Source organism: Dromaius novaehollandiae, chromosome 1 (genome assembly GCF_036370855.1).
Source record: "Dromaius novaehollandiae isolate bDroNov1 chromosome 1, bDroNov1.hap1, whole genome shotgun sequence".
Lineage (NCBI taxonomy): Eukaryota > Metazoa > Chordata > Aves > Casuariiformes > Dromaiidae > Dromaius > Dromaius novaehollandiae.
The window spans coordinates 160599703-160614104 of NC_088098.1; the positions used below are offsets into that span (position 1 = coordinate 160599703).

A 14402-nucleotide genomic window follows, 5' to 3' on the forward strand; every position below is an offset into this window, starting at 1 on the left:
GAAGAGACACATTTATTGAGGTTCTATGCTGTTTGTGGGTCAAGTAAAACATTGTAATCCTAATCTTCCTTTCCCTTCTCCTACTGTATCTCTTCAAGGTAAGTTTGATATTCCTGTGCTGGATGCCTCAGAACGTCCCTGCTAAATCTGGAGCTCAGCTCTTAATGGTTCTTCGATGTCTCCGACCTCTTCGAATTTTTAAACTGGTCCCTCAGATGAGGAAAGTTGTACGAGAGCTCTTTAGTGGCTTTAAGGAAATCTTTTTGGTATGTGTCAGTTATTTTGTTCTTGTGGTCACAAAAAGATGTAGAGGAGCAAAAAGTTATCGTTTTTCTATAATGTTTATGTTTTCTAATCTTTTCTCCATTATCCTGTGTTTACTTCTCTTTGGAGAACTGTATTGTAGCTACCACTGCAGAGGACCACAGAACAGGTTAAAAATTCAGAGTATAAATTACTCATTTTCATTTACACTAAGTAAAGCTGCTGTAATTATTATTTTATAAATAGCATTATTCATTCAGTGTATATTTGGTCATAATTACATAGAAGAACTACTGAAAGAAAATATACCCCTTATTCATACTTTTAGCTGAGGAAGGAAGATGAGGAGTAAAATATGGCAGCTCTGCAAGAACAAAAGTAAATCTGGCTTCAGAGCTGAAATTCTCAACCTCCTGCAGGTTTTTTGAAGGACAATCAGAGACAATGCAATTCATCACAGATCTGGATCTCATTCTTATCTCACTGCATGTTGATGATTGTGCAGTGATAATAATAATAATAGTAATAACAACAATACGGTCTGTGGTTGCTTGTTCAGAACCTAATCTATTGTCATGGGACCCAAGTTTTCTTAAGTGATACATGTCAGCCTAAACAACAGACATTTTGATCCTGTGTTAGGTCAGGTTGTTACAGAAAAGCTAAGCTACAAAATATTTACAGTCAGTTGCTAAAAAAGCAAGGACAAAAAGTACAAAGCCAGTAAGCATTTCATAGATGCTGTATCCTATTAAAGGATTGTTCCCTTCTACTCAGCACTGTTGAGGCCGCATCTGGAGTGCTGTGTCAATGGGCACAAATCGAAACCCATGATATTCGCTCTGAACATAGGAAACATTTTTTCACTGTGAGGGTGTTTGAACACTGGAGCAGGTTGCCCAGAGATGTTGTGGTGTCTCCAACTTTGAAGATATTCAAAACTTGACAGGACGCGGTCCTGGGCAACTTGCTGTAGGTGACCCCGCTTTGAGCAGAAGGGTTGAACTAGATAATGTCCAGAGATCCCTTCCAACCTCAGTGATTCTGTGATTAGTGATTCTGTGATTTACATCATAATTTGCTTATGCAAACCTTTATTGAAGCTATCCTGGAATTAAATATCTAACAATGGCTTGCTCAGATTAATTATTGTATGGACAAAATTTAGCAAGACTGTACATAAAGTGCAAGGAAGCTTTGATCCCTATCTACTATTCTTATATGCTATATCAATAACAATATTTATAATACTAGAGTGTGTGGTTACTTTATCAGAACTGAAAGTAAAGTGTCTATCATGAAAGCCCTATTTCACAGTTTATGCAGCCAAAGGATCTGAACCCCTTTCTCAAGTCTGCAGCATAAAAGTTTGACAAGTCTGACTTCCTCTTTACAGGTTTCTATTCTTTTGCTGACATTAATGCTTGTTTTCGCAAGCTTTGGAGTGCAGCTATTTGCTGGGAAACTGGCTAAATGCAATGATCCGCACATCATCTCAAGGGTAAGAACTGCTTTCTTACTTCAAAATAATAGTCTGCTGTACCATTTCTGCCTGCTGGGGAAAGCAAGTGGGGGAGTCAGTGCTATCATAAGAGAGATGGAGACCTTGGGCACTTTCTTCTTCAGAAGCAGGATTACAGAGGGAAAGTTGAATAAGGGTTGAAAGGATGAGGATAAGGCTAGGTTTCCATGTAAAAAGAAAGGCAAGTCCAAATATTGGGGACTATCTGAAAAAGCTGTCAAACTCATGCCATACTATCTGCAAAAGACTGGACATCAAATGGAATTAATCATGGAATATGACACCTTTGCATTCCTAGATCAGTGGTTAAAAGCCAGGTTAGGCTGCTAGATATCAAAAGCACTGGAAATGCTATGTAGGTGGAGTGAAGAGAGTTAGTTTTGTTACTCTGTTTCCATTTGGAGAAATACCATCATCACCTGAAGAGTGCAGTGGTCTTTAGGAAAGAGGTCAAAGGCTAGACAAAGAATGAATAATGAGCCCTTTCAGTCCTGGAAGGAGCAGGGTTTTTGAATCCTTCCTAAGCTGCGTTTTTGCCTGTGGTAAGGATCCATTGCTATTAATCCCAACCTGTAAATAACCCTTCATTTCTGTTTTCATTGCTTCTGATTGTCTGTACTAGCATCCTAACCTCTCTAGCAGGCCATTATTTAATCTGACATTGTGGTTTATTTTACTATAGGAAGATTGTCACGGCATCTTCAGAATAAATGTAAGTGTTTCCAAAAATTTAAATTTAAAGCTAAGACCTGGAGAGAAAAAGCCTGGATTTTGGGTGCCACGAGTCTGGTGAGTTGTTACACTTCAGTTCATCTTTCTTTAGAAACTCAGCTATTAATCTAGAATATGGCTCGAATATCATGGCATTATATAGCTGGGATAAAGGAAACAAAACTGATAAGAAATGAGCCCATTTAACTTTCATATAAATTTGATAGATTTTTTTTAAGTCAAACGATGTAAAGGATAAAAAGTATCCAGTATATTTAGTATAAAGCTAGGTATATGTAACTCTTCAGGTCTTAACCTGCTGTGCTATTCATAATGCAGAAAGGAAAAAGAATACCAATAGTTACTGTATGCAGAAATTTGACATATGATTGTTATTACAGCAGGAATTATTGGCGTGAACCAAGATTGCCACTGCATTGTGCTTAATATTATTATAGAGACACACTGATAGCCATGCTTCAGCACCAGAACCTAAGAATAAATAGGGAAAGGTGGGAATAAAAAGAAATGGAAAGCAACCTGCTTACAACTATCCAGAAAACTGAAGAATAAGTCATGCATGGAATCAGCCTTTCACTTCTATGTCTATGCCCTCAACTATACCAACCATCTACCAGCAAGTTTATCAGCTGCTTACTATTTCATATGTAGGGAATGCCTGTGATCTATTTGGTGGAATAATGCAGTAAAAATTATTTAAGAGGCAACATTATGTCAATGATTAGTATTCTGATAAAGTCCCTTTAATATTTCCCAACACCTGTACAGGCCAAAAAAATTCTTTAATTGCTTATATTTTAAAGTAGGTTGGTTTGCATTTTGCAAAATCAGCTTAACAGCCACAATTATTTTAATTGACTCTGTTTGTGGGTAAAGAATGTACCAGCAGTGGTAGATTCAGAGCCATCCTACATTAACGAAATAATATGCTGTGATTTGAACAGTCAGTGAAACTGTGACATCTGCAGAACTCTTTGTTTCTGTATGCTCCAGACAAATTCTTCCTACGAGTAAGCAAATTCAGTCCACTTCAGCCTGATCCAGAAATAATCAAAAACTGTCTAAGTCAGCAAAACTGCAAACTTTGGAGAATGTTTTGTTATTGCAGAAAAACATTTTACCACCAGGACATTCGTACCACATGTTGACCATGTCTGGCCAGATTTTCAAGGGTTTAATGCCAGTGTAAGGGCCACATTTTTAAACAGCTGAGAGCTCTCTTTTTCACTGAATTTTTGGATTTTCAGAAGCATCCAACACTCAACTTCTTTTCTGGAATCCAACTATTTACGTTTGTAAGTTTCTGAATAGTAACTGGGCTCCTTGGAGTATCAGTCTCAGACTGTAGAGGCAGGACAATATGCTAACCTAGCCCAAAGAGGGGACTTTTAATGTTCAACTGGAAGCATCCTTTTTTAATTTTAATGGGTACAAAAGCCCAGAGAATATGATGTCAGAAAGCTGAGAAGATGTCAATTTTTTCTCAGTAAATTTTGCTTTGGGCCATCAGTCCTGGTGAGAATGAAATAAGGAATAACGTTTTCTGAATCATCTTACTGACTTAACAGTCTGGATCATTTATGTGATTTGAAATTTCTCCTTTTCAGGTACATTTATTTCAGAATCTGTCCAGTGCCATCAAATCTGTTTTTCATGAATGCTGTATTTAGCTAATTTTATTGGCAAAGCACTGTAAAATACAGCAATGTGTTATAAGCTTCATTACAGTGATTCAGATTATAAGTAACATAAAATAAAACATATATAGGAATCAAGAGAAATTATGATGTATACGTTTATTGCTTTTGCTATTGCTTTGTTATTTGTTGAAGCAGAACTTTGAATGATGTATTTCAGAGGCACCAACGTAGCAAGACAGCTATTTAAATATCAGTCAGGCTGTGAAGAATAAAGGTAACAAATAGAAAGAGCAGCTTCGTTCCTGGATTGACTGTGATGTAATTGTATTTTAGAGTTGTATACATTAGACATTGAAGGAGCTGCAATTAGATGCCTCAGATGTAAGTACCAAGTAAAGAATATGTACACCTATTTGTGTATTGCATTTCAGGGCAAATCCTCGGAATTTTAATTTTGACAATGTGGGGAATGCTATGTTGGCACTGTTCGAAGTTCTTTCATTAAAAGGCTGGGTGGAAGTCAGAGATGTTATTATTCATCGTGTTGGGCCGGTAAGGAAGCTCATTAGACTGTCTGAATTCTACAACGCATACTTTGATTTGTTTTAGTGATTAATCGTATTTTTCATCTGTTCAGATCCATGGAATCTATATTCATGTTTTTGTCTTCCTGGGCTGCATGATTGGACTGACCCTTTTCGTTGGAGTTGTCATCGCTAATTTCAATGAAAACAAGGTACTGAACAAGGTGGTTTATCGTATATAGAACTGGCTTTGTAATAAACCTCAAATGTGATATCACACTGTCTACACTACCTCTTAAGACTGCTTTTAAGACTAACTTACCTTTCTTCCACCATACTGCAAGCCACATTCGCTGCAAAGTGCAGACCTGGGATTACAGCAATCTATCACATGCTTTTTCAGAACTGTCTGAGTTAATTTATGATGCAGCTGTGTTGACAGATGTAGGTTGAACCTGGAGCATAATGTATTTACAGATGCGCCAGAGTAGGCTGTTCTAGTCTGATATAGGCATACATGCAGTGGCAGAAAAAAAGGTGTGTTATTGTTTGTACATGTTACAACTTAGAGGTCTCACTAGAGCCCTGCAGTTACAGTATTTTAGATCCAAAGTAAAGCATCATGGCAGACGGCAGAGTACCTTGTAAATTTAATTGTCCATCATTCAAGCAAAAAAGTGGCTAGCATTCCAGGAAGGAACTGCAGTTTACACAGGCTTTGTGGATTACCCTAAAAAGAAGAAAACTTTAGACCCTAAGTGACTTCTTACAGAACAGCTCACGTCTACACTGCTTAGAAATAGCATCCACAGTGCACAGCACTTAGTTTGACTTTTTTTTTTTAAGTTTCCTGTAGTGCCTCTGTGGCCCCAAAACATAACTATTGATTTTTATGACCTTTCAGTTCAAAATGCCCCAAAATAATTAGACGTCTGTGCTGCAACTAGCCAGACTGATATTTTTATCAGTCATGACACTGGAGGGAAAGGATGATTGTGTGCTCTGGGGTTTGGGGATGCAAGACATCCATCCCAGTATGCCAGTGATGGAGCCAAACTGGATGCTGATCATGGCCCTACTGCGTGCAGCAGACACTGCTGTCACATGTGCCCTTCAAGCGAGCCACTTGGCTCATTCGGGAAGGTTGCTGAGCAGCAAATTACCATGTGTGCAGGGTGGGCAAGGAAGGCATCATGCATTGGAGTCAAGAAGGAAATGAGCCAAATAAATAGCCTAAAGACTGTACTGTTGAGAAAGTGTTTTTTATGTTTGCATGATTCCAGTTTACTTTGGTGAGATAAGTGCAGTCATTCTTGGTAAAATACATAGAATGTATATATTTTTCAGCAAGGCTTGAAAAAAATTAAGCCATTTTATTTAAATTACCATTCATTAAAATATTATTATTTAAAAATCTTAAAATTCTTCCTTTAATGATTTTGTTGTATATGTATGATATATTTAGTTATGTATGTTTCTGTCAGGTACATAATTGTTCATGAGACCCTATTGAGATATTAGCTGAGTATTTCTGTCTTACAAATGGCTTCTTCGTTGCCCTTTAACACTTTCTACATGAGTAAATCTCCTCAGAAACCCCTTCATAGACATGAGTGTAGGCAAGAAGAAGAAATGTCACACTGCAGAGTTCACTCTTAAATAGCTTTTGATCACAGTTGATTGAACATCTTTCTTTTACCTTGTCGAGGTGTGGTGCGTGTAGTATTGAGTGCGAGGATGTGGTGTATTTTCCCTTCAGTTTTTTTTGTGCCCTGACATGTATCTGTCATGAATTCTGGCCCAGGTTGTCAGGAACAACTTGCTGCTCTGGATCGCCTTGCTACATAAACAGGCATCTGCTTTTGGGCATTGTTACAGAAAAAAAGTAGGAGGAGCTAGATCTTTGCTGCCCTTACTAGTATAGCTTTTATTCTGTTTTTATGACACTAGGGCCAGTCTCACTAACTGCTGTCAATCTCCTACACCGTGTTATTGCTCTCTTCTCCCTTTCTTTCATAAATGAATCAAATATCTTTAATTCCTAACATGTTATTCATCTTGTTTATGATGGTAGGCTATGGAATAAGATGCTCTGAGCCAGCCCACAGGTTACTTCTGAAATAGTTTATTCACAATATCAGTGTAAATATTTCACCAGTGTTTTACTTTTAGGGTTGGAAATGTGAACATTAGCTGGGGAGAAAAGGCCTTTAATTATATGTGAATGTTTAACAGACATTCATTTCATTCCCTCTCCCTGGATTTTCAGCTTTAAAGACACAGGAGAGCTCAAACTCATGGGGAAGATAAAAGTTTATTTGTGTTCACTACAATTCAAAATCAGAGGGAGCAGGAAGGTGTGAACGCTAGGCTTACAAGGATTGTGAGCTCAAGAGATAATTAAACAATTCATCTTAGCACAAATTGCCCCTGCATGAGCTGCCAGCATCAATGTGGAAGTCTGAGGTCTATGGCCTGAATTAGAGTTCCGATTATTTTCAGAAAATTATCTGATTTCTACATTTATCATTTTGAGATGATTGTCTCTGCTTGTACTTTTTCCCCAAACTGTGACCACAGTTTCAGATATGAGTGCTCTATTCCCTCAGTTCCTTGTCTGAATACAAAGCAAGCTTTAGCCTGAACATCAAAAAACCTGCTCACTAATAACAGTTCCCTGCAAATTACACTGAACAGGTACATCCTGCAATATTTCTGTATAATTTACATGTACTAAAAATACACTCAGGATAAATCATTCAGGAATAATGTCATCTATTTTCTCTTCTTCAGTTGTTTCTTACTAACCTCAAGTAGCTACTGTTGCATCTAATGATTTTCTTTTCTCTCTTTTTCTTGAATTGCTGTTACTTTTTATGTATTTAGCTACTATAGGAGAAAGAAAACTTCTTTAGGAATAAGTTGAAAGCATGAAGTTGATAGTTAGTTATGAAGAAGAAAAAAAATTGAGTGTGACCAACATTCAGGTAGACTGAAGTAATATCCAGGAACTGAAAAAATGTGAAATAAGATATGGAGAGGGTTAGCAATTAGTCATAAAAAAAGGTAACAAAACAGTTCCCTGTCTGAGGTTAAGAGGCATCCTCTTAAAACTAATTACTTGGCCAAACTATTGGTCTCTTAAGGAGATGCTGGCTTTAGAAAGCTCATGGCTGATGTATGGTTGAATAGTTCTAGGAATGGAGGGAGGGGAAAGTTGGGCAAAAATTATTATGTAAACTATTTAACATGACAACCAACAATTGGCTAAAAACTAAAATTTCAGTTTTAAGGTATGCCATAGTATTTGATGCGAACTGCATGGACAGCAGGCTTAGAGATGCGGGACTGGAAAGTACTGCACGAGGCACTGGGCTGGGACTCCAGCAATCTCAGCAGCAATGTCCAAGGGGTTCCCCACCACATCCATTTCACAGCCCCCATGCATCACTTCCCCAGCTGTCAAACACTACGTGTTCAGTTGGCAGTGAGGTTATGACTGACTCAAATAATCTGGCTATTTTTTGACTCAAGTCTGAATGCAAACACAACTACTCCGGGTAATAGACCCCTTCACAGAGTTCTTGCTCTATGATCCTCATATAATAAACCAGCTGATGAAAGCAGTAGTTCCTGATAAACAGATCTACTGACTTTGGCATCACTGTTTATAAATTTTACGAAGTTCCACTTTTTTTGGTACCCATTCTCTTTAATTTAAGGTTTTCTGGTTGCTGCAATTTTTGGCCTAACTCAAGTAATAGGCCTCCTTATACCTGTCACTGTCTGTATCATCTTTAAGGGTACATCCTCGCAGGGTGCTGGTTGGGGATGCAGCTCCATAAAGAGATTATGTCCACTACGGCAGGAGCTTTCCTGACCTTAGTAGCACAGCCAGCCGCAGTTCCAGAGCCTACACACACCAATGCCAAGGCAAGTCCTGGAGAGCATCCCACCCTTCGCCCGGCTTAGTGCCCCCAGCACAAACTGGAGAAGCATCCAATGCCTGGGAGACAAACTTGTGACATTTACCTTGAAAAGGTCTCCCTTGTTTTTGTAACTCCAGACTCCTTCCATGAGATTTTACAGTTCTCTGAGGTGATGAGGACCTTACTGTGTTTTGAAGGTCATTTTAAATAATGTTGAACTCTATTTGGTTTGCAGTATGGTGGAAGAAAGGTAAGTAATAAACCTCCTGTGTTATGAAAACACACGCATTACCATCTACCATCACCCTCCCTGAAGGTGCATCTCCACCTCTCCTTCACGGAAACCTGTTGTAGATTCATAGCATATAGTTATTTTTCTTCATGTATACTCCAGGCATAAGAGGCATGGAGAGCTGCAGCAGTCTCCTACAGGGCTTGTTCCCTGAGAAACTGTAGCAGCACTGACAAGCCACAGGATTTTCTGCAGCGAAGTCCAGACCAAATCAACCCTCTTTAAAACAGTGCTTCCTAGCAAGTGATGTTCAGTCAAATGGAAGCCCTCCTGCAGTGTTTCACTGCCCGCACTGGGCTGCTGCTACAAAGAGCAACAACTGTGCCTGCTGCGCTGAGTCCCAGAAACTCGCAGCTAATGCATACGGAAATCCTCTCGAGTACAGGCTGATACTTTGACTTCTTTACCCAAACACTGTGTTATTTAAGGAGAGTTGCCTATGTAACTTTATTTCAGACACCAAAGAGGATGTTGTTCTCGTGTTTACAGCATTTAAATGTTTAACTTTTATATGACAAAAGCTTTATACGCTTCTCTTTGTTTATTAAGGGGACAGCTTTACTGACTGTAGATCAGAGACGATGGGAAGATCTGAAAAGCAGACTGAAGATAGCGCAACCTCTTCATCTCCCACCTCGTCCGGGTATCAAAGATATTTTGATTTTATTCATGTTGAGCCCTCGTGTTCATGATTCCCCAGGAGTCTAAGATTCAAATTAAAATTGTAATCGTGAGGCCACTAGGAGGTTGTGCATAAGTTAATGTGGAAACAGGCTCCAACTACAGATCTCTGCATAAGGCTATTAAAATCCACCCAAAAAAGGTTGTGCTTCGATGGTTTTAGGATAAGCCTTAATGAAAAAATGAATTTTTAAATGAAATATATTTGCAGTTGGCTGTTAATGATATGAATGGAATGCATTAACCTGACAGCAGTTGAATGATGCACTTGCCCTACAAGTACCAAAAGCCTTCATGCAACACTGGTGTTCAGTATTCGAAATTACATCTTCAGAAGCCCTATTTGATATGGGAAATTGTAGCAGAAAATTAGAAATATATTTCGAAACTGGTCAAGGATTATGTTGCCATTAATGAACATGGAAAATATGTCAAGAAACAGAGAGAGAAAAATACCACTGTGTATTTTAACCCTTCTCCTTTAACTCTTTCTTTTTCAGATAACGATGGCTTTAGAGCTAAGATGTATGATATAACTCAGCATCCATTTTTTAAGAGAACTATAGCTGTACTTGTTCTGGCCCAATCTGTGTTGTTATCAGTTAAGGTAATTGTGTTTCTTTTAAGCGTTTTGTTATAGCAGTACTATATGTGTTGCATATTTCCTAACACAAATTAAATATCAATTGAGCCATTGCTGTGATGAATATAGGGAAACATATGATTTCCAGATACGGCAATCACAGTTGGCACAGATTACTGTAAATTGGTTGTAACTTGTGGAGCTGAGACAATTTCTGCCTTTTGGTAGTCTCATCCACTTCATCTCCGGTTAAACTCTAAAGCCATGAGAGAAGGATACACCAAGATGCCATACCTACATGAATATATTTTAAAATGAAATCCATGCATTAATAAACCCTGCAAGAAAAGTTAAGGTGGCGAATACAGATTTAACTCTGTTTAACATCTGCTCCTCTTGTTTGCGGTTTGCGTTTCAGTGGGATGCTGCAGATCCGGTGACTGTTCCTTTAGCAACAATGTCTGTTGTTTTCACCTTCATTTTTGTCCTTGAGGTAAGGTAACATATTTCATAATTTCTTGAGATTAAGACTAGCTTTTATATGCTTCATTTTGACTTTAGGGATGTAATCTTCTTCTTCACTATAGTTTTTATTTCAGAATATATACATTTGGGACTCTCCGTATTGCTTGTGCTTAAATAGGAATAAATTTTTAATTTGTTGCAGTAGTAGCAGCGCTCTACCACCTTGAGTTTTGTGTTCTTCTGATCATTTCAACTTGCATTTTTGTGCTAGTGGAAGGGGCAAATCAGTGAACCCTTTTTTTACAGAACACCCAGAGTTAAATTCACTCTGTATAGCACAAGCTCTGTCTGTCATGGAGGTTCTGCTTGTTCCATATAGATTTTGCTTGATCCTTCAGAATAGAGTGCATTATTAGCCACTGTGCTGTAACTGTGACATCATCAAACTCCTAGCATTTTTCTTTTTTTGAAATTATCAATCATATGATTTCATTTTAATACCTTTTAATAAGGTGTGTAAAATTCCAGTATTGTCTATCTTCCGTTGTGCAAATCTGGATCCCATGTGATAACTGTTATCTGTCTATGAAAAAACACTGTCACCACAATCAGCTGCGCAAGGTGTAATTAACCTGTTTTCATAAGACTTGAATCTAAGGACTTAAATGCATTTTAAAAAGAGTTTAAAAAATGTATATAGATAAGGATATCCATAGTTTAACGGAGCACACACTTACGAGGTTAAAGAAGACACTTCCTCTGTGGTTAGGTTAGTACATAATTCTTTTATAAGTTTGCAGTGAGTATTTTTGTTTTCAGTCCCCTCTGAATAGCTGATACTGACCACTATCATAAACAGGATAGTAGACTAGATTTCCCACTGCTCTAATCCACTATGACAGTTCCTATGTTCCAGTGATAGGTTTTGCCAGCAGTGATGAATAAACAATGAAGTGAATACCTTGTAGCAGCTGTAGATAGAGTCTGTCCATGTGGTTGCTTCTTTTTTCTCTACCCAGGAGAAATCAATATCTCTTGAGAGAATGAGGAAACACAGAAAAGTCTGATTTCTATCATAAATTGACAGGTTTTAATTTACCTAATAACTGTGTCTTTAAAAATCCTTTTTCTCTTACTCTACAAACAGATACTCTTGTAGAATTTCAAAGGAACTGTGTCAGAGCCAAGAAAAATCTGTTGACTCTCTCAATAGGCAAGCTGTGACATTCTGAGTGCATGCAATTTATGGAGAAAAGAAGCAAAAGTAAATTGAATTATACAAAAAATTCTCATGATTTTTATCTAAAACTAAGTCTCACTGTAGAAGTATCTGGAGATAAAATGGTTTACCAGTCACCTAACTTATCATCTCTGTGTTCCTAAGAAAGAGCAAGTAAAAGATCATTTTGCTAGACAGAAGAAAGAGAGACTTTAAGGGGATCTATACAAACCTTATGGCATTTTGCTCTTCTATAGGATTTAATTATACTTTTCTATCTGTTTTTTAACCTTAATCTCGGTCATACAAGAGGGGTTTGGAGCCCACTCCTGCTGCTCATAAGCACTTCCTACTTTCACTGAAATAAACACAAATTCACTAGGGTGGTTCATAGCAGACACCTGCCAGGCAAGTTCTTACAGCTTAGCAGCCACATAAATACAGCTTTCTGCCTAGGATTTTCCCTAATTCAGTACATTCAGGTTAACCTCTAGAAGACATGGTATTTGAGAGGCCCAAGGCTATCTGATACCTAAAGGTGGCACTGAGTCCAGTCTAAAGAATCCTGGTTCAGTCTTAAACCTATACTGCTCGCATTAGTGTATGTGGTATAGAAGAATAAGACGAGTGTAGAAGAATAGGAAGAATTTAGAGATCTCATATCTTTGTCACAACATCAATGATCAAAAATAGTGAGAGATGTAATTTTATAATTGCAAGGTGTCTAAATCCTACATGAAGTAGGTGTTTAAGCTCCCATTGTGATCAAGGGTGGGTGTCAATGTAGGGTGGGATTCAGTTGCCTAAACAACTGAAGGCAGCAAAAGCTATTTTAGATATCCTTCTTTATCCACCCTTACATCCAACAGCTGCTGCTGGAGAACAATGTTTTGCAGATCTTGTGTCATCTCTGCCAACCCCGTGCAGATGTCTCAGATATTCTAGGGCATCTCAGCTGATTGGATAGAGGTGAAGCAGGATACCCTAAGGTACCTCAAAAGATCATTAGACATCAAGAGAACTCTTTCTGTGTGTTTAGACAAATGGCTACTTGTGGGCATCTGAACTGAGCCCAAAGCTCTGTGTGGAATGTAAAAATTCCTGACTTTATTCTTCATTCTGTAGCCAGGCTTCAGAAACTATTATAACACAAATAAACTGACTGGAATGTCAAACTTTTGCCTCAAACTAGTGTTTTAAATACAGCTTAGTTTTTTTGGAAATGTGAAGAATATTATTAAATAGCAATGTTGCAAGCTGGAATGAAAAAACAACATAATGAATGCTTGACAGTTATTGCCTTTATATAGTAGCACTTTAACTGCTTTGGGCTTTGATATGCACTGTGCATGAGATACTCTTTTTCACATCTGCTGTTCCTGCATAACGCTACATCAGTATCTGTTACCTGTTAGTGACTGTTTCTCATCAGTATCTACTCTCAAGCTTCCTGCCTGCACCACCAGCCAGTGGTGTAGTATCCTACACCAGTATTCTGTACTGGAAATGTCAAGCACTTTGTTTGCTGTTTTTACCATGAATATTGTGAAATGTACTGCCTTTACTCTTCTTAGCAGTCTTCTCTTATATGCTGCTGAATACCGATGGTGTTTGCTATACTTAAAGCAAGGAATATTTGCAATATGAGAATGCTTTTTAATTAATTTGAAATACAGGAGCTACAGAACACAATTATAGTCTTGAGTTCAAATGTGTTTATATGATTTTAACCTGATTAGATAGATGGATCGATAGATAGATAGGATATTGCCACCTCTTTTAGCTGCATATTATCATCATAATCATTTTCTAACTTCATAACTGCCTAACTCTAACAAATCTTAAACCCACATTTACCTCATCAATCTACACATTAAGCATCCAGTCTGAGTCAGTCAGTTGCATTCCTTCAATAGTTGATGGAGAGAGGGACACTTCCAGAATACTGTTCATCCCTCGGTCTCGGTCATCTGTGCTCTTCCACAAGTGCCAGTTTTCTTCCATCTAAGGGAAGCTTATTTGATCAGCTTAGTCTAGCCACTTAACAGGTCCACATGGGAACTATTAGATGAGATGAAACCTACCCATGGTCATTTGAAACCGTTTCATAAGATGAACTCAGTCAAACACTTTAGAGGATAGAAGAGGTTCTCTTAGTGAGAAATAACAATTTCCTCAGTACAACTGAGATATTGTCTTTATCCGTAGGTCACAATGAAGATTATTGCCATGTCACCTTCTGGCTTCTGGCAAAGCAGAAGAAATCGCTACGATCTCTTGGTGACATCTCTTGGAGTTATATGGGTGATACTTCACTTTGCCTTACTGGTAAGATTTACAAAACACCCTTTATTAAGCTTGATTTTATTTGCTAAGCACCAGCAGTGGAGTCACCACTACATTATATCAAGGTAAACTTGGGACTAATATGGAAGTATGAATAAAACAAAATAACCCTGATGCTAAGAAAGAATCCTGCTGTTTTGCGATGATGAAATACAAAAGTTCTCTGACTGATATGAGGTAGAGTCTGTACATGTTGTAGAAAAAT

At 38.0% G+C, this 14402-nt stretch overlaps 1 protein-coding gene across 7 annotated transcripts in view; it reads left to right on the forward strand.

Moving 5' to 3' along the window:
* NALCN (sodium leak channel, non-selective) overlaps positions 1–14402 on the forward strand; it is a 242394-nt gene that overhangs the window by 213651 nt on the left and 14341 nt on the right. For all 7 annotated transcript variants that reach the window (XM_064504258.1, XM_064504278.1, XM_064504285.1 and 4 more), the window contains 9 exons: positions 99–266; positions 1661–1765; positions 2469–2575; positions 4590–4710; positions 4796–4894; positions 9453–9546; positions 10085–10191; positions 10586–10660; positions 14060–14179. In XM_064504258.1, the coding sequence (XP_064360328.1) occupies positions 99–266; positions 1661–1765; positions 2469–2575; positions 4590–4710; positions 4796–4894; positions 9453–9546; positions 10085–10191; positions 10586–10660; positions 14060–14179 (996 nt within the window). The remainder of the gene's footprint in view (positions 1–98; positions 267–1660; positions 1766–2468; positions 2576–4589; positions 4711–4795; positions 4895–9452; positions 9547–10084; positions 10192–10585; positions 10661–14059; positions 14180–14402) is intronic.